The following is a 20,982-nucleotide window of genomic DNA, read 5'->3' on the forward strand; positions in this document are numbered from 1 at the left end:
GCAGCGTTACCATCTTCCTGACTCCACATCAGGGTTTTCTGCATGAAAGATCCGTAGGATGGAGTAGAAGGGGATAGATGGACAACCACTCTCAAAAGAGGTTATCTACCTGACCAAGCTGTTTTCTCAAGAGACATCACATCAAACAGAGTGTCGAGGCTGATTCTCAGCAGCGCCAGAGTACCCACACTTCTTACATGCTGTGTTCAACTTAGGCCACCTCCATAATGGGTGCAAAAAGCTTCTTAAAATGGTAAATGGCTTTAGGGATTTACTGACAAGGAGATAATCGGGTTCAAGGCATGTTGTTTGGCAGAGCAATACCTAGGGCAGAGGTTATAAGGAATGTGAGGAAGAGTTTGGCAGTCGAAATGGGTAAAAGTGAGTAGAAGAGAAGACATTCAGGATGAGTGATAGTGCACGTAGGTTGGCAGTGAGATGGATTATCCTGCAGCAGACAGCTACAGGAAGGAGAAGTACTAGCACTAGTCATTTTAAAGGCTAAAGGGGAAATGTATTTAAAAAATTGACTAAGACTGCAAGTAGGAGCCTCGATAAATCCCTTTCATCTATAAATGCCATATTTCAGAGGTTATTGGACTTTCACTATAAAAGAGTTTTATCAAAGTGAGACTTTTTAATATGGAATATTGTGCAAGGGTGTTAAAAAATCAGTCTGATTTTACTGTCTCTCCTCGTATTTTTTTCCTAATCTCTTTCTCCACCCTTATTTTCTTCTAAGTTTCTCTAGTTTCTCATCAGTTCTTTAGTCTCTTCTGCCTTGCATTTTCTTTGATTCTTCTCTATTTATGTTGTTCTATTACCCTGTTTCTTTCCCACGAGCAACTTATGCTGTGTGCTTACCACATCTTCTAGTCCTGAATAAGAAGTGCTGAGTGGGAGGCTTAAGCTAAAACAGGTGACAGGGTTCACCACAGTGTTATTTAGAGCTTAAATATGAAGAAGTACAGCACAGGTTCTGGCCTGCCCCTCCTTTGCATCCCAGCCTAGTGCGGGGGGGGGGGGGGGGGGGGGGAGCCTTCTAGAAAAGAAGGTGCTCTCAAGCATGTATTGATACACAGAGATCCCTGATCATTTAATCCCAGAGCTTCATACTGCACTTCAATTTCATGCTAGAAGAGAACGTGTCGGTGGGTTTAGTTGTGAACTGTGAGGCTCTCACTTCTTGATTTGGAGAAGCACTTAGATACTCCAGTAGCAGGAGCCAGGGATGACTTGATGCTACAGCAGCCCCTTCAAGAATGCAAGGAAGGGTGGCTTTTCCTCTGCACTTGGTTTCTATTGTTATTTTCTCTAAGTGTTGAAAAGGCTATGGGGACATTTGCAGTTTTCCCTGCTTTGTTCCTCTCTTCCTTTCACAGCCCTGTTAGTGACAACTTTAGCAGCAGATGGCATGCAGCAATATCGTCACGATGGAAGTAGTTAATGCTGTTTAATTGGCATGGTCCTCAGGACGACAGGGATTAGGCCTTTCACATGTTTGTACAAAACCTCTATGGAATAGATTTGTTAGGCCCTATTGTGGTTATACTGATGACATAGATCGAACAGCTCTACCTATCAGCAATAACAGCAAGGAATTGCCAGAAGTTGATTCACTGCATATGGATGTAGATGGTGTATCCTTGTGGAGGGAGAAGTTGGCAACCCTTGGGGAAAGGACAGGGAAAGCAGCAGGAAGTGACCCAGCCCCTGGAGATGGTTGCAGAGTTGTTAGTTGCTGTGGGTTGTGGCAGCTCAATCACTGCCTCCTGCCCAGCCCCACCGCTGCCCTCTCTGCTGGGCATAGGTGAGACCTGAGCAGCAGGCACCCACAACGCTCTTAAAATGCAAGCACACAGTTGTATGCTGGCTGCTGAGCAGTCATTGGGCAGAAATGTCCTGGGGATTTGGGTGCAGAGGTTGAAGAGGAGACAGGCTGTGAAATTCCCAGGGGTTCTTTTGTCCTTGATGGATCAAAATGACTGTTGACAGCCAAGCTGAGCACTCACTGCTTGCATGGGCTGGCCAGAGAAAGCTTGCATCCTCTGGAAAAAAAGTTTCTTTTGTCACTTTTGGAGAGGGAGGGGGGGCAGGGAAAGAAAACCACTAAGTCCTTCCTCTCTTCGCCCCCCCCCCCCCCCCCCCCCCTTCTAAAACTGGAAAGAGCAGCTTAGAGCAAGAGCGACCTCTCTCTAAACATGATGTCACTGCCTAAGAGCTTGTAACATGAAGAAATTGCAGAAGGTTGGGTTTGTTGCGTAAGAGAATTATTCCATGCAAATGCAACTTTAAAAAAAATAGAGAAAGCCTTTGAGTGGTTGTATTTTAACAGAAAAAAAAGGCCAAGTTATATTGCGAAATCAGAAACACAGGGCAGCACCGTGTCAGCTCAACCCAGTGGTCCTTTCTGCCTGGCTTCCAGCTCCCTGCCGGCAGGAGTCAAGGGCTTGCTGGAAGGCTCAGGACTCCCAGATACAGAGAGTTTCACAATAACTTACTTGCAAGCAAAAGCAATATGTGACCCTTAAAAGTTGGGTACTTCACAAAAATGTTTAATTATTGTGTAAGAATAAGAGATTTGATGGAAGTGCTGATTGAAAATGCAGTTGGAGAGTTGGAAGGTGAAGAAGGAGGTTTAGAAGGGGCACAGATCTGAAAATGGATCAGATTTGGGGTTAGCAGTTCATCTGAGCAGTCCAATACATGTGCCACACACAGAACCAATTCTTCTCTTAAGTAACAAATAAAAGAACATCAAGACAGAAGATGGCTCTGAGAGGAACCATTTTCTGGTGGCACTGTGGGAGAGGTGGTACTGTGATAGAACCTACCGCAGTAAAAGAATGGCTGCAAAAATAGCAGCCTGCATTTGTCCCAAGCATGGAAAAACATACCTTTAATCTTTCTCCAGAGTATCAGGTAGCAACTTACCAGAGGTCATAGTCTGTCCTCACTAAGCTATTTCCAGCTTTGTAGAGTAGATTTAAAATTAGTTTCAGACATACGTACTTCTCGTTGCTTTTTTATTAAAAGGTTAGAGTAAGTTAGCCTGCTATATAAGGCTTCTTGAGACAATACACTTTCCATTATTCAAAAGGCTATTTCTATGCTAGAAGTAAATTGATGTTTTTCCTAAAGGTCAGTAGTTACAGGAATCCACAGAAAAATGTTCATACCTAATACTTTGTTGTAGAGTTTTAGGCACCTTCCTGATTTCAAATTTTTGACAATGTAAAATTTACTTTTTACCTTCTAAGAGCTGTCAAAGACTAGAGATATCAGATAGCAAATTAAATACCTGACGAGCAGGCTTTCTTAGCTTTGTTTTCATAGATGGCTAGCAAGACAGCCAGGGTACAGTAGGTTTTGAACACACAACAGCTATTGAGCTGATACAGTAGAGGTAAAATACCTAATTAATGTTTAGAGACTGTTCTTGCCCACTCTGATCTGATGGAGTTTCATATTACTGTAATGTTCGATGAAGGAAGAAAATAATTTGTGGAGTCACAGGTATTCAATGGAGAGGTCTTGACCGAGCTGTCTTTATGCCTGTCTTCCAAGTAATGAAGAAAGGTCAATTTTTGTTAAGCAGAAATAATTAAACCAGTGCAGACACATCAAGCTATTTGTCACTAAACTGAACCAAACTCTACCTTGGAGCCAGAAAGGTTCTGTTTCTGTGAGTGCAATGGGATTTTTTGCTCACCTTGTGCCTGGCTACTCTGACATTTCCTTACTACCCTCATTTTATTTTTTCCAGTTAATTTTTCTTGGTTTTGAGACCACAGCACCTGCAACAGATCTGAGAGCACAGTATAGACAGAAGGCAGCCTCAAGCCACTTCCTTCAGCTTTTTAGTGAGGTTTTTCTTTTCTTCCGAGATCCAGTTGATCCCAAGTATAGGTACCTAACTATGTCCTAGGGGAGGGAAACCTAATAATGGGAGACTAGTGGGGAGATGCAAAATACATCCACTTCTTTAGTTTGTTGAGTTGCGTGATTCCTGAGCCAGCCAACATTAAACAAAAGCTGGTACTGCTAAGTTTGGTCAGCTGGTTTTGAAGTCCTGCAGTAAAAAAAATGAGTTGCAGAGTTACTCCTGTTGCCTTATCTTCTCCTGCATATTACTCTGCCCAAAAATGAATTCTGACTGTCCAAGCTGGAAGGCCCGTCTCTTGCAGGTTGCTCTTTAAAACTGTTCACTGGCTTCTCATGTATTGCTGGGTGCAGTGCCGTCTATTGATCTTGTTCACGTGGCCACCCTCAGTCCTGCGTAACTTGGAGAGCAGTTTTCAGAGACTGTTGTCTCTTCAGACAAAGTGAGAGCCTCCCGGGGGCCAGGTTTAATACTCTGTTTAGTGGAGAAGTATCCCTATCACTTCCCAGCCACCTTTACTTTAGACTTTCTTAGGAGATTTTGACTGGGCTTACTTTCCCTGCTTCATTAAAAGAAGAAAAGGGGGGTGGTCCAGGGAAGAACCTATCAAAGAAATTGTCTTGTGTTTCATGGGAAGAGGAGGGTACAGAGTACGTTGGATGGCTGTGAAGTGGGCAAAAGTGGGGTATGTGGTGAGTTAACCAAGAATTTGACTCTGGTTTTTCCATCCCACAACAGGTGGATGCTGCAGTGACACCAGAGGAGCGCCACCTTTCCAAGATGCAGCAAAATGGCTATGAAAATCCCACCTACAAGTTCTTTGAACAAATGCAGAACTAGGACACCACAGCAGCCTCATGAGTTGGACAGCAGAATGATTGCTTCACTGCCCATCGGTGTTCAGTTATAGAATAATGTGGAAAGAAAGAAAAACACTCTGTTTTATTATTTACTCATTCTCGCCTTTTGACAGCTGTGCTGTAACACAAGTAGATGCCTGAACTTGAATTAATAAAATCAGTAATGTATTTTCTCTCTCTTTCTCTTTACATTTCAGTCTTTACACTACATTATTAATGAATGTTTTTTGTGTACTGTAAAGAGGTTAGCTGTATTTAACTAGTGCATGGATAGATTCTCTTTCCTAATTATTTATCATGTAGCTCCTTAGCCAGTTGTATATTATTCTTGTGATTTGTGACAAAAATTAAGTCCTAATTGAAATATGCTTTAAGAATTGATGGGGGATGCTTTCCGTGTCTGTGGGGTTTAGCTGCTTCTCTTTGCTGAGCATTTTTTTCTGATCACTATGCATTTTAAAGTAAAACAACATTTTTTAAAAAGTATTCCAGATGAGTTATTGAAATTCTTTTCCTCTGCAGCTGCATTTTATTGTACAGATTGTTGCTCCTGCTGTATTAGTGACGTAGAAATCATGGGAATACACATTCGTTTCTTTGTGCCTGTTTTATGTGCACACTTTAGGCATTGAAAGGTAAACTTTATTTTCTTTTCCATGTATCTTTTTGATCTTTAAAAAAAATATTAAAAAGAATCCCTGTTAATTGTGAGCACTTCTTGGGGGGGGGGGAAGTGCCTGCTGGTTGAAAATTAACGGGGATCCTCTGCAGGATGATTGTACAGAACCATTGCTTATGAATTGATAGCTTTCTACACTGTGTTACATAAATAAATTAAGAAAAAAACGTTTGGGCAAGAGTTTTCTTTGAAGCCAGAAAAGAGATTTCTGAAAGCCACTTGAACAGAAAACATGGATGTTCACACTGAGAGAGGGGTTGGGAAGGGATTTTCCAACAAGGATAATGGCACTTGCAGTCAGACCAGAGCAGAAGGAAGGCGGCAGTGAGACAGGACGGGGAGTGAGGGGCACAGACTTTGGCACATCTGCCCTTCTAAGATGTCATCTCTTTTTCTTTTCCTTTCTTTCAGTTTGTATAATAGTGTTTTAATGTAAATAAATACATTCCTGGAGGACCCCTGTTGTAGTGGTGTGTTTCTGTGCCAGCCAGCTGCCCTCACTCGCACAGAGAAGCGCAGCGTGAATGACTAACCTCCCACCTCGCCATCCATCCCCAGGAGCAACTTGCTGCCAAGCTCTTCCCTTGCCCCCCTGGCTCTGCCGCTGTCAGCTCCCTGGCAGGATCAGTGCCTTGCAACGTGCCTCGTAGGTGAACACAAGAAGGAGCCTCCCAGGCTGCAAGACCGTCCAGCCTGGTACTGTGGTGTGACAGCAGATGCCCAGGAAGGGCAAAACAGCAACACCGGTATTTTTTTCCCAAAAGCTGCAGGAAGAGGGCAAAGCCATTGGTGAGCCGTGCTACATAAACCCCAGCCGGGCACCTTCCGCCCATTGCTGGCTGGAAGCCCAGCTGAGAGCTTTCTTCAGCCGCAGGTCCTGCAGGGGCACACCTGCCGCACAGGGAAAGCACAGTAACCCACGCCACAGGGCTCACCTGCCGAGAGAGGTGAGTCCGCAGTGGCTGAGTGGACGCGGTGATCTTCAAGATGGCCTCTGTACCCAGCTCACAGCAGGGACCTCTCAGGTTGAGCATGGAGATCAGTTGATGCAGTTCCAGGCTGGGTTATGGAGCAAAACTGGAGGTGCACGTTGTGTGAAAAGGAAAGGTAATTACAGTTTCTGTACAGCAAAAGCATTAGATAAAGCGGGACTGAGGAATGGGACCTAGGAGTAGAATAAAGGCAGCAAGATCTATCCAGGGAAAGCCTCTTGTTAACTTGGTTTGCCTGCAAGCCATGGCAGCCTCTTCTGCAGCATTGCCTGCAGCTTTTGTCTCCACAGCAAGAGGAAGCACAGCTGCGGTGGGACTGCACAGCTCAGGTGAGTGGGTGAGTCACTCCAGACCTCAACTAAGAGAAGACAGTTTCCAGCCCTGTTGCACTGACTCATCCTTCCCCATCCATGACCTTCCACAAAACCTCACCTGTTCAGCCAGTTCACCTGCTGGCCTAGGACAGCCGTGCTGGTCAGGTGGTGAAGGATGTTCCTTCAGCGAGGGGACGGCCAGGGCAGGTAGTTTGACAAGCTGGAATTGTCAAGATGGACTGTTTGGTCAGAATAATGAGTGATAGTGGGCAGAGGCCTTCGAGCCCCAAATTGCTCCAAAACAACCAAATTTTTTTTCTTTTACAAATACTTAGGATTAGGCTCCTGCCTGTGTAGGTCTTGTTATTTAGGTCACAAGATAACCCCTAGAAAGGAATACATAAAACTCTTCTATGCGCATGTTCAGTATCATAGAAGAAGATCCCACATCAGGGGGAAGGCAGGACGTAATCCAATTTATCACAGTCTCATTAAAGGAGCATTATCAAAATTCCTTTTAGGAGAAGCTGGAGTAATCCGTAAAGTACGGAGGGCCACTGGCCTTTAGAGCAAATCCCATTTATAATAACGTAATCCCATGCAATCCCAGTTATAGAAAAATGCAATTGCTTTGAACAGTAATTCCCAGTCAAGCTTCCTGGTGTGGGGTTATTTGTCCAGCGAGACACAATGGTGTTGCTCTTACTACTCGTGGATGAACTGTTAATTAATCACTCAGTTTTATGCACTGATTATGTGATCAGTTTTTACGATTCTCTCCACACAGGCACACTCATAAAAGACAGGCAATAAATGCACACCATGACATGCATGCAAAGCACAGGAGGTGAACAAAGTTCCTGAAACTTCTCAAGAGGAGTTCTCCCATGGCTGCTGTAACCCCAAAAGCTGTCTAGCAATTTGTCACAGCTCCCAGGTAATAGTGACAGCCTCCTGCCTGCCTGCAGCCAGGCAAGCTCGCTATTGTGGAAAGATTATATTAGGAGTGAATAAAAACAGTTTGACAGGCTCATAAAGTAGAAAAGCTGACAGAGGACCATAGCTAAGCACCTCACTTCCAAGTGTGGGATTGATTGGGTATCACCCACTTCAGCAATAAACCGAGCAAGGCAGTTGCATGCAGCTATGGGCTGGGAAAAAAGCTGCACAGCCCAGCCCCAAGGAAGTTACTCTTTGCAGAGGTGGGTAGGGGGGAATAAATAAAATATCCTTGGCTGTTGGGTTGATACATTTAATGGGAAAAGTTGTCTAGCCTGAGTTATTTTGACAGAATAGGGTTAGGGGAGCGCTTACATTGCAGGTCCATCAAAGGAGCTGGTGAAGGTGGTCGCCAGCAAGGGAGAGCAGCGTCTGGCAGGGAGGAGGGCCAGCCTCAGCCACCTCAGTCACTCGCACACCTGCTAGCTTTTGAAGATGCTGGTGATCCCACTCTTGGTTGGTTTGCACAGACCCACTAAGATTAATGAGTACCAGATGGAAGGTGAAGCTTCAGAGATTAGCAGGCACATAGTAGAGGAGCCATCCTAAGAAACATGTATATATGTGCCAGGCTCTGCATTCAGTACCTGCCTCTTGCTAAATTTGGTTCTCCAGCTATGGGGCTGTCTAGGAAAGCAAATCAAACCCTGGTGTTGTCATTATGGAAAACATCTCACAACAGCTGTGTTTTCCATTAGGTTTGTCATGATCCTCACACAGCTCCAGAGTCCCCATCCTCATATCTGCATTTACCAAAACAATTTTAGGGCCATCACTGTGTGGCCAAACGGCACATTTTTATTGTTTAAACTAATGGATGTTGTGGGTGGTGGTGGGTAAGCTGTTGTTAAAATGCCTCCAGGCAGCAAGATTGAAAATATCCTAATGATATATGAGAACAGATTACAAATAACACTGTGTGCAGCAACCTGGTTGCATTCCTCCCCGATTTTTTTACCACTTGAAAATGAGAGTCTTAATTTGATCAGGCCAGGATGGCTCTTCTCTCTTGTTCCTTCCCAGTAATTCTCCCTTCCATCTTCCTCCTAGAAGAAGCAAGCACTAAATCTTCCTGCAACTTTCTATAGTTGTGGAAAATTTATTTGGCTGACAACACAAAAAAAAAAATCTTCTAAAGGTTCCAAATATAAGTATTGGAATTTATATAGAGGTAATAAAATATTCTGGCTTTAATGGGATTCTTAGTTAAAGTTTGATTTGGACACTGAATTAGAGAACAAGTCTCCCTAAGTAGTGCCTCCCGTGTTTGTAACCCAGTTTCTCTAAGGTAGCTCAATGGAGCAAAGCATCCATACCAGTTTCAGACAGGATATCACCTAGATCAAAAGGTAGGCATTACTCTTTAAATGTTGCTAATAAATAAATTTTAAAAAGAAGTGAGAGACAAAACTAGCCGGCACAGGACAGACACCCCCAGCAGGTGTCTGACTGACCAGCCCCTGCAGGAGGCAGGTCCTCGGAAGGGCTGCAGCGCTGCTGCGGATCCAAACCAGGACAGAGCGGTTGTGGCTGGGGATCCTTCAAGTGCAGGATCTTTTTTCCATTTAATTAGGATGAGGCCTGAGGAGAAACAGATAAAATCCCATTTACCTCATATGGTGCTTCTCTAAAAAGGGTTCGTGGAAAAGCTCTGCACTCCTGCAGGCCCTGACAGAGACGAGAGCAAACCCAGGCTACGGCCAGCAGTGGTCCCTGCCAGGCCGGCAGCAAGGAACCAAGCTTTGGCAACACAATGTGACTTCTAGAACCCCTTAAAAAAATAAAACCCTAGAACAAATGAATACTGAAGAATCTGCGTTTATTTTCCTTTTAGCAGCCTTGCCCCTCCATCAGCTTTATTAAAAATAGAGGTGGTGGGGAGGGAGAGGTCTGTTTTTATGGGCGTTTTGTGCTTTGCGCTGGCTGGGCTGCGGGTCGGCCCCAGGGCAGCAGGCCGCGGCAGGCCTGAGCCTGGTGGCTCTGGCATGGGACTCAAGTAGTCACTTGTCACCGTGGCACCCAGCTAGGACAAACTGCAGACCCCAGCCACCCCTCTGAGGGCTGCCTGGAGGGAGTGCACTGAGTGCCACGGCCTGGCCTGCCACGCGGCTGTGCCTGCCCATGCTGGCCATGTTGCATACGCTGCTCCTTCACCAAGCATTAATGGCCCAGGGACACAGCTGCGGGTGTCTGTAATGTTCAGGCAACACAGGGATGCACCAACGTTTTAAGCTAGCCAGGATTCAGCCCAATAATGACAAATTTGGTGTGTCAAAGTCGTATCAGTGGTAGCGAGGTGTGGAATCCCACTCTGTGCCTTACACACATGCTGCCCAGTGACCCCCTGGAGGAACTCTGCTTGTTGGCACTGTGAGGGCTGGATCTGGGGACCTAAACTACAGCCAAACTGACTTTAACACCCAGGGAGTTATTATGGAGCCCCTGGTCTGCTGCCAGTGCTCTCCGACACAGCACTACAAAAGATGATCATCACCTGCCTTGCAGGTATGAGCATTAAAACCCCCTTATCTGAAACAGAATAAAGCCCCCCCAGAGCTGACATAAACAATGAGCAATAAAAGACTGAGCTGCAGCTAGCCCAGTCTTTTTTAAAACATCATATGTGCCCATTACCTGTACAGAGTGCTGTAATATGGTTTGCCTTTTGTTTTTCTGGCATAAAAATGCTCATTGCCAAGGCACTTGGCTGGTTTTGGCAATCGGGGTGAAAGAAAATCTGCTATGAAAGTCTATAGGCTGCCAAAACGCAGTAGCCAAAAGAGTCTAGCAGTCAACAGCCTGCGTTTTGCAAAGCCTAAATTTTACATGGTTGATATAAAAAAGGTATATAAAAACTAGATATAGAGAATGAAACTCTCTATTCAATGCCCCAGGATAGGTGTTACCCTTAAAGGCCCCCATGAGTGAAGGGGAAGTCAGGAGGAGCAGGCCAATGACAGGCAGCAAGGAAGAGCTGCTTTCCGTGAAGGAGGGCTGGCCAAGCTCCCTCTGCTGCTTGCCAAGGTCAGCCCTAAAGCCAGTGCTGGCCTAGTCCAGAGCAGGTGTCAGAGCGTCCTCCATCAAATCTGTTGCCACTGGGGGACACTAAAGGTTCATGTGCCCACAGAGAGTGGAGCAACTCTCAGCCTCTTCTGAGAGAGGAAAACACCTGGAGCCACAAAATGGTTTCATTCATGATCCCAATCCCATTTATGATCTGTAGTTTATCGAGAAAACCACCAACACCCCCACCTTGACCCTCTTCAATGCATGATCAGTGCCCTAAGCAGGGACCAAAGGACATCTTCCAAAGGGTGTAGGATCCAGCAATGGAGGCTCAAAGTAGGGAGAGAAAAGTCTGATTTGCACTGCATAGTACTGGTATGACCAAGACTCTCCTAAGTCAACCAAAAGGAGAACAGAAAGAATAAGGAACAGCAGAAACACAAATGGATAAAGTGTCAGAGCAAAGGTCCACCTAAGCCCAGCATCCCGCTTCCTATGGTGACCATAAAGGAAAGGCTGAGGAAGGGTGTAAGACATTGATAGGTATCCACTGTGCTCTCCCCCATATGCCTCACTTTGTCAGGACTCCTTGAAAGGTGCTAGCGACTGTGCATACGGTAGCTGATGCAAACCTCAGAGGACACTTAACATCCACAGCATAGTCCAGATAGGCACATCTAGAACCTGGCAGTGCAAGGTGGGTCTTTGATGGGATGTAGGTATCTAGCCAGGATAACTGTTACTGCCTTTGAGAATACTGACATTTTAATGCAGAATCACATTTGTGACACAGAATCATTAGAATAAAACCCAGCACTTTTAGGCAAATGACATGCTGAGAATTAATTCTCTTTAATTTGTCTGAATATACACCAGTCCCACCAAAGGACTGATTTGCCGTTCTGAGCAAAACTTTGATCAAATAACATAATTCTTAAACATAACGGTTACACAACATCAAATCATAGAATTGTTTAAGTTGGAAAAGACCTTTAAGATCATTGAGTCCAACTGTTAACCTAGTACTGCCAAGTCCACCTCTAAATATAATGCAAATCAGAATGTTAAGTTTACAGATTCCGCAGAACTCCCACCTTCTCTAGCCTTCTGGCAATATTAAAGAATCGGGATTCCGTATGATTCTAGTCAAAGTTGCTACTTATCTCATGGGTAAGTTAAACAATATAAATGCAGATTGAAAGTGGCTTCAGCTTTCAAATCTCAACTCGAGACAGAAAAGTAGTCTCAGGGCTGTGGCAGTGAGTAAGTGGCATTTTGGAATTCTCTCTGTAAAGCCACTTTAAAAAAGTATGTGCAATTAGAAATCTATTGGATGGGTGACTGTCACAGTAACAATAAAGCAGCCTGTGTACACCGAGTCTCAGATACTGGTCAAAAAAATGGGCTTGAGTTTAGCAAGATTCCACACCTCACTCACCCAATATTGGCCCCCCCAAGCTAAATTCTGTGAGTCTGTAAGTCCTTTCTGTCCTTGCAGCAAAGCCACATGAATGCCATTCTGGGAAGATGCCTGTGATCTCACACCACTGCTCCTGAGACAGAAGAGATACAAGGAGGTGATGAGACAAGCAGTGTCCACCCCTCCCTGCCTACCCCTCCCTGTGGGCAGATGTGCCAAGGAAGCCGGGGTTTTCCTTCTTGTCTTTCCTGAAGTATGGGCTCAGCCCCGTGCTCACCTACCAACTCGGGTCTATTCGATATGCCGTAATGAAGAGATGCAGCTGTTTATGACTTCAGAGTATGAAGAGTTAGTCTCATCATGGTTTCTATTTTCTAGAGATATGCCCAGTGACAGGTGCCCTCCTCAGCATACGGGACACAAGAGGGCTCCAGTCCTCAAGCTGCAAAGGTTTCAAACATGCTTTTCCTATTTATCCCAGCAGAGCAGCCTGCCTACGCAGTGAGACGGCTGTTAAGCACTGCGAGGAGGCTCTTCTGCCCAGCTTGAGCTATATTACAGCATGAACTTAACTGAGCCTGGGAGAAAAAAAGAGCCTAAGAAGGTTCCTGTAAGGTAATCATGAGGGTTTGGGGTTGGTTTTTTTCATCCAGATGAGGGAAGCTGTGGAGTTCTGTGTTAAAGATCAGCTTGATATAAAATAAACAAGGGGCAAAAACCTCAACTGTATTTTATGAACAGAAGAGCAAACCTTGCACAGTTTCTGGAAGGAGGAAATATACAAACCTACTTTCTGGGGAGGATTTATTGCCCTACTTTAAGAGGAAGCAGAGACAGAGCTCTGAAGCCCTGAAGATACGGAATAAACACCCACGTCCTCAGTTTTTCTTACTGGTTTGCTCTAGAGGGCTTTCTAATCATTATCCTGACTGTAAGACCTCATCTATGGCTTGGGAACAAAACAGTTTAGGAAAAAAAAATCCACCACAGTTTTTATGTACATCAGTCTTCTATCGATCTGTCTAAAATCATGAGCCCTGGCATATGGCTTTGATAGCCATATGTGAGAGCTGTACCACGTATAGTTTAAAGAAGGAACATTCGGCAGCATTAGCAGTCCTATGCATTCAAAACATGTGCTTGGGCAACGCAAGATCCTGAGACTTGAATATATTAGGCATTCTTATCTGCCTCATGATTTCAGGACCTTGAAGGTACACTCACATCTCACTTCCAAGTGCTCAGCTGCAGTCACATGGACTACAGCCTGCTTGTGACGCTGTGGCCAAAGCACAAGGTGAGATACTTGCGAGATTAGCCCAGTCCACCGTCAGCCCAAATGAGAGACCTAATGCTGCTGAGACTGACACAGAGCAAAAGATCATATTGCCCTTTTGCAATTATAAAATTGCCCTTAAAAAAATAAACCCAAACCCACTTCCATAGCATGCTTGTGAAGGCAAGCAATTTTTGTGTCATCGGTCTTATCAAATTAGCATACCTGAAATACATACTTGTTCAAAATGCAGTGCCTGTATACAAGGCAAGACACCAGGAGTCAGGGGTTTAGGCTCAGAAATGAGCATGAAGATTTACTTTTTTCCCAGTAAACTCCCCTTCTTAGCCCAATAACATGCAAAACCACAAACACAGCTGATAACTAATCAAACAATTCCTCTTGCTGGCTGGCTGGGAAGACAGAAAATGCTACTATTATTACTATCGTGAAATAATTGGGAGGTTTTTGAGGTCCGCAGCTCTGTAGCTTTATAAAAAACACAAGATTCTCATTAACAGACTTCCACATTTAAAACTTCAGATTTAAATACACAACTCAGGAAATGCTGTAAGTCAAAGGCCATAATAAAAATAGGCCTCTATCTCACAGTCAACTGCGTTAAGAATACACACTTGTAGATTCATCTCTGTGAACCTATAGTTATAATAAACACTAAATATATGCACAGTGTAGGCAAGTCAGTGTTAGCCAAATGGCATTTTAAACGGCTCCATATGCTTTTGACTAAACTGCTTTGTAAATGTACACAATCAAGTCCTCAACATTTTGCTACTGCATAATGTTTCCTTCAGTTTTATAGTGCTGCAGCTATTACACAACACAAGAACATGAGCTCAAGTATTTGTTTATAAGTCTGCTCTGATTATTTTCCTCCAACCTGGCTGCAGACTACATAAGCTGTGAACTCTTTGAAAGTGTGTTTTTCTAATCTGCTTTGATGACACTTAGCTGAAGGAAACTCTGGTCCAAAATCAGTGCTACTTCAATAATAAATAATTAGACCCCAATAAGCACTGTTAGCTTTTTCATATCTGTGAGCAAAGGTCTTAATTAGTTTAAAAGCAAGCAAAGTATTGTCTCTGTAAACCTATAATGTTTTTCATTTTGTATCACTTCCAGCTTAGGAGCGTTCAGCTCAGGACTCCTTGATAGTGCATAGGTCTCAATATTGCAGAAGAAACGCAAGTTCTTCCAGGGCTGAATTAGACAGAGCTGTTCAAGTGACTGGAAAAGAGAGCAGGGGAACCATGAAATATAAAAGCTGTTCTGCAGGAAATGAGTGCTGAGACACATAGGAAACTTCATGCTGCTGCTGCTTTTCATGAAAAGAAAGCTGGTGTGGCATCTGGCTCAGCCTACCTTAGCAATTAATGCAGTGTAATAAGTGTGGATCTGATCAAAGCACTTGGTCCTGAGGCATCTCATGTCCCCATTACGACCTAAATTCAAGGTGTTTATTTCAGAGTATCTATAATCTAGCCTTCAGGGCTAAACAATTCAACTGCACGTACGGTCTGGCACTTTCAGGAGCCAAGTGACCCCATCAAACTCTGTCTCCCTCACTTGCCACCCCTTCTAGAAAGTACCGCACTGCCCTTTCATCTGTCTTCTGTCAATGTGTCACTGCCCACATCAGTTTGTATACACATCATCTTCCTTTTAAGGTTTAATACCAGAAAAATCTTCATTTCTGTCTTTCCTGGTGCTGCTCCTGAGTGGTATCATGAGGCTGGCTTCTCCATCTACTTCCCTGATCGTGTTCAGACAGTGTGATCCGCCAGGGGCTGCATGCCTGCTGGGAGCCTAATCCTGAGGCAGCACTTGGAGGGTATCTGATGTCTCTTGTCTTGAGCTGTTTTGTCCCCAAAGGATGAGGACAGTACAATTTCCTCCTCAGTGGGCCACCACACTCAGACTCCTCTGCCCGAGTGTGACCAGGCCTTGGGGACGCATGGGACCATATCACCCTTGGGGTGCCCGCAAAACATCCAGCTTCTGGATGCCAGTGGCCACAGTCCAGGCCATCAGCTGCGAGTGGACTCCGGTGCTCCTTGTCACCTTTTGGGAGCTTATCCCTGGGATCAGAAGTGGAGCTACTGCCCTGGGACATCTCACCACGCAAGTCCTGCCAGTGAGCCATTACCCAGTTTGGGATAGGCAAGACTGCCAGGGTGAGGTGTTGCTCAGGGTTTACAAGACAATCCTTCAGGCTCTCTTCGCTTGCGGGAGCTGCTGGCTCTGCTTACCTTCCTGTCCTGAGCTTTGCTCAGGGAGGACTTGACTGCACTGAGTGCCAAGGCTGCCTAGTCACATACGGGCTGCTGTGGACCCTCACAGTATAGTTATGGGCATCTCTGCAGAAGGACCCTGCATGGCACCTGCTTCCAGCCTTGGATTCAACAGCTTTGCTGGTATCTTTCTTTTCGAGCCCTCACCACGTGCATGGTGGAAGTCAAATGGCTGTTTCTTGCTGGAAGGAGAGCCCTGTGTCACTGACAGTGTGGCAGTCCTCCCATGGCACCCAGCACATGGAGCAAATGGCTGTCATTGACGAGGGCCACAAACACACTGGTCACCAGGAGCGGATTGCATGGCAGGGTGGGGAACTTACTTCATCACTGATGCTTTTGTCATTGTAGTAAATGTAATGTCAATACAAAAAGACTCCAGATATTTCTTTCTGTCATCTTTCTCCACTCCCTTTCCTCAGAGGTGGTTTATCCTTGCCTTCACACACCCTCCTTTAAGATTTTCCTGCTTTACTCTCTCACCCCTAAGTAACACTCAATCTACAAGCACATGACAGGTACTTGGATTACACACTCCCTGGCCCTCTGTGATTTGAGCCCTTACCTCTCCATCAGGCACCGATGCACTTTAGAAACAGATCTTGCAGGTTCATGTCCTCTGAAAGGGATCGATCTTACATACACCAAAATCCCTCTGAGAAACAAACACATCACCAAGGGAAACAGAGGCTCTCAGGGGAGGCGTTTCAAACCCACACACATTGGTTCCTAACCAAGCTACTAGAGTCAACACAGTGTCTCTTTTTCAGGTGTGAGATACAGTCAGTCTTTACTGTCTTCCTCTCCTCTCCATTTCCACTCTTCCTTCCCACCTGGTAAGAATGTTAGCGCTACCCTCCAAACGCCAAGTGATTTTTTCAGCTATTCCCATCTTTAATCTGGAACAAGTTAAAGTAGCTGAACCTAAGTCAGCTGAGCAAGAACATAGATTTGCTTTTGCCTGACAGACATTTACAGATATTTCTTTTACCCTTTGGAGTGTCGTGACTTTGCTCGTGATAACTACTTTTGCCACCCAACAAGCATACAGGACAAACCTTTGAATTCACCAGGCACAGCAGCAAAAAGCAAAAACTGCACTGGGTCATCTTACTGCTATCCCAGTCGTATGAGCCCAGGCCATGCAATTTGTCAATGCTTTTATGCTTTTACACTATCCATTACAGACAGTGGAGTCAAACAAAAGAATCATCTCAACCCCAAATTTATACATTTGGTCACAGGAATTGCATGCTGAACTAGATCACCATAGACTGAAATGAGAGGAGACGGCCAGCATGGTAGGATGTGGGGCTATAGGCATCACAGACGCCTCTCATGGCAGTACAAATTATAAAAATCCCAGTCAGGGAATTATAACCTTGGCCTGAATGGGAGAAAATAATCTCTTTCCAGACTCTGGGTTCCTCTTGCTTCCTTATATCAGTCTACAGCATAGACATCTGCTTCTGAGTGGCCTTTCCACTGACCATCATCATGGGTCTTACACTCTGTGTTACTCACAGCTATGTGATAGGGATTTAAAATGAAGTAAGGTGGAGTAAGTAGGGATGCTAACTTTAGGGGTCACTAGCTCTACAACAGGGACTCTGGTTCAACACTGGGAACAAGAGTACCAAATTAGCGTGCAGTAGCTAGCAAAAACAGAGGCTTTGTAAATCATTGATAAATGTACTGTGCATTTACCAGCTGGCCAGAAATGAACCGCAGTAGGTAAATTTACTGACAAAGGAGTCCACTTCGAAGGTGGAAAAAAGCAGGTATTCCTACAGGCACCAGTTTAAACCTTTTGCTCAAAATACCTGGACAGTGAGGACATTTGCTTTTGATGATTGCCTCAGAAAGCTTCATTCTTCAATAAACATTTATTGGTGCAAAGCTGCAACATTTTCCTCTTTTCCATTCTGACTGTAGGACACCATCTTCACCTTCATGCCTACAAACAATTAGACAGCTGGTGTGTGGATCCTGCTTATCACACCAGACGAGAAATGATAGCACGCAAGGTTTGGGTTTTCAGGTTGTGAGTTAGGACAGCCATCCCACACTTGCTCCTTGGGCAAGGAGACAGAGCTTCTGGGGTGAGTCAAGGAAGTCGGACTTGAGTGTGTCCCCCCCTCATGGCTGGGTTACACAGAGGAGACTAGATCCAAACCTTTTCCAGGCAGGCACAGTCTCTATGCTATCTGTGGGCACAGTGCATCCCAGGCTCACTCAGAAATATCTCAGTCGTAACTAAATTGCAGCTGCGTGTTAGAAATGCCACAAGAAACATATTGGCTTTTGCAGAATAGGTGCAAAGTGGTGTTAATATCTAAAATGTTAAGGCAGTAAAAACAAAAACTGAGGGTTCAAGCTGCCTATCAGTGTACTGCTAGAAGTGCCAGGAAAGGTCTTGCTCCTTCCCAGGAAACCCTGATTGTGGCTTTGGAGAGAGACAGAAGTGGACCAGAAACCACTGAGATTGGCTTGCAGTTCCCAAGGCATCCCAGCTAACTGATGTTCCACAACAATTTTGCCTTGTACTACAAAACTATTTTGCCTGCTGGTACCTGTCCTTAAATGAGCCATAAACAAGCCCTGCACTCAACAGTGTTATGCACAGGTGGGCAGAAAGAGGGATAGGGAGAAGTTCTTGTTTCCTTTGAGCAAATCAAAACACAGCTGAAAAATAAAGTCTATCTAAAGCATCCACGTTCTGCTGCCCAGTTTATTAGAGGAAGAGTTTCAGACTAATGCACCATTACTCAACATTAATATGGAAGTAAACCAGAAACAGTCACATGTGACAACTTATGGAAACCTCAGTAAGGAGACAGACACACACAAAAAAAAGCTATATGCATAACTTGAGATTTCAACATTTCAGGATCCTATTTTTAACCTCCTAAAAAAATGCACGTACACATCCCACACATTAGCTGCATGATCTCTTCCTAACACTAACAAGCCAACAACCTTCCCCATCATGTAGCGTATAAAGAGCTTATCAACTGCTTGGGAAAAGCGCAGAAAGCATCTTTTGGAGAGGCCATAGGGTGGGGAGGTATAACTGAAGGTTTACAAAATCATGATGCTGGATGAAGAACTGTTACCCACCACCTTGTGCACAGCCAGAGCCTGAGGTCATCTGCTGAACCCCACAGGGGAAAAGCAAGTGCATCTTTACAACCGCAGGCAGTCAGCCTGCACTAATTGCCTTGGGAGCTCAAGGGGACAGACAAGATCATCAGGTCCAATAATCAGCCAGAAAAATTCACCAAGAATGGTCCATAAAAAAATATCAAAGGGACTAGGTGAGGATGTACCCTCTAACAGCCCCAGCAGCATACCTGGGAATATGAGGAGAGGAAGGACTGCTGCTGGTAGCTAGGCTCCCATGCTCACCTTAAATAGCATCTCCTGCTGGCACTATCAGAGTTAAGATGCTGGGCAGCTGAGATAGCCCATTAATCTGATTCAGGAGGGCATTTGTCATGTTACAAATAACCTGGGGGGGTGTGGGTGTAGTAGTGGTAGTAAAGCCCTTCCATGTGACTGTGGAAGGTGAGAGAGGCAAAGAGCATTTACACTCCTGGGAGCTTTGACAGTGCTGGCCACCTCAGGAACTGCTTACACTCTTAAGCCCATCCCCCCTGGTAGGTCTCTGCAGCCAGCTAGCACTGAAGAAGCGCTGGGGATAATATTTCAGATGGACTGACAGCAGAGATCACCGGCAGGGTCATTTTGCTGCTCTTTTCTCCTGCTCTATGTGCATTAGAAAATTAATATGAAAATTCAGATGACGGCAATTCTGGAGCAGGAATGGGTACTGAAATAGAAGAATAACACCACAGTGCTGACATGGAGAAAACTCTAACCAGGGAGAGTTAGGGGTACCAATGGTTGGTGTTGCCTTCACCGATCAAATTTAAATCAAGCAGTGTAGGCCATGGGGGAAGTACAGGAGCATACCTAGTGCTGCCACAGGGGTCCAGCGCCTCAGGTACCCCTGAGCAAACGGTTTGCTTTTCCCTTCTATGCAGATGTGGTCCATGCCACTCTGGCTCAGTCTGCTGCTGCTGCAGCCACCACATGTATCACTGGGGACGGTGATACAGAGCTGAAGAGGAGGACAGATGAGCTGCTGTGGCCTGGATCACCTGGTCACCAAACAGTGGCAAGGAGGGCTGATCTCTGCTGGCGCTCAGGTGAACGGGTGCAAGGTGGAGATCTCTGGGAGGGTGCAAGCTTGCTTGGACCACTCAGTAGCACTGAAGGTTGGGGACCAGCTGCTGAACAGCAGCCATTGCAGATGGGGTTTGTGACGCTACAGTTTGTATCAGAGATTAAAAAAACTGCCTTCAAGTAACCATTCAGGATGTGGCAGGACAGACCATGTTTCTTTGCTTGCACCCCTCCTGTTGAGCACCCAACTATGTGATGTGGCTGTCACTTTTGATTCATACGTGTGTGTGTGTTTGTGTACTTGCTCTCTCCCTACTAGTAAGTGCCATCTCACACTAAAGGGCCTTTGAACGTGGGGTTACTTTTTTTACACCATCTTTAAGGTACTGTGGCATTCAAATCCCAGTTAGGACCCCCATGCTCTAATAACATTTGTGGTCAACAGGACTAAAGCAGCTTTACAAAAAGAACATGAAGAAAATAACTTGTTCCTTTTGATAGCCACAGGTCTTTCTGCTGGTGCTACCTAAAGGCAGTGGGATGCTACACCTGCAGTTACCAGGCAACAGCCAGGACTTATCTTCTCCTTCGGGCTTTACCCAGCGGACTTACCAGGGGAGGCTTTCTGGTCCTGAGGGGAGATGGAAGCCTCAGGGAAGGAGGAGCAGGTTCAAGAAGCCAGCAGATCATTAATTCCTCACTAGTCTTTCAGATTTCTCTCCCTCTCTTGTCTTCACAGGAAGACTTTAGCTGGATGCTGAAGCTGTGGACTCACACACCACTGCTCTAGTCAAAGGTGGGCAGCAAAACAGGCTTGTCAGACCAGCTGAAATCTCTCTCTTTCTGAAAATAAGCATAAAAAAAAATACTATTCATTACTGAGAAACTCACTTCAAAATCATGTAACCAAATCCTATAACTTAACACCATACGTTTCCTGTGAGCTTTCCTGAGAAGGCAGCGGCAGGGGCTAAGCTGGGCTCTTCTCCCTTTCCTTTGCCCTGCGCTTTCTCCTCACCTCCCTCCACGCTGAGCACTGTGGCCACGCAGCCA

The 20,982-nt window shown here is 45.2% G+C and overlaps 1 protein-coding gene across 2 annotated transcripts in view; it reads left to right on the plus strand.

Annotated features, from left to right (window-relative positions):
- Window positions 1-5,878, plus strand: part of APP (amyloid beta precursor protein) — a 229,420-nt gene extending 223,542 nt beyond the window's left edge. For both annotated transcript variants that reach the window (XM_055701097.1, XM_055701098.1), the window contains one exon: window positions 4,622-5,878. In XM_055701097.1, the coding sequence (XP_055557072.1) occupies window positions 4,622-4,723 (102 nt within the window). In that variant the 3' untranslated portion in view covers window positions 4,724-5,878. The remainder of the gene's footprint in view (window positions 1-4,621) is intronic.
- The last annotated feature ends 15,104 nt before the right edge of the window (window positions 5,879-20,982 follow it).

The sequence above is a fragment of the Falco cherrug genome, chromosome 2 (genome assembly GCF_023634085.1).
Source record: "Falco cherrug isolate bFalChe1 chromosome 2, bFalChe1.pri, whole genome shotgun sequence".
Lineage (NCBI taxonomy): Eukaryota > Metazoa > Chordata > Aves > Falconiformes > Falconidae > Falco > Falco cherrug.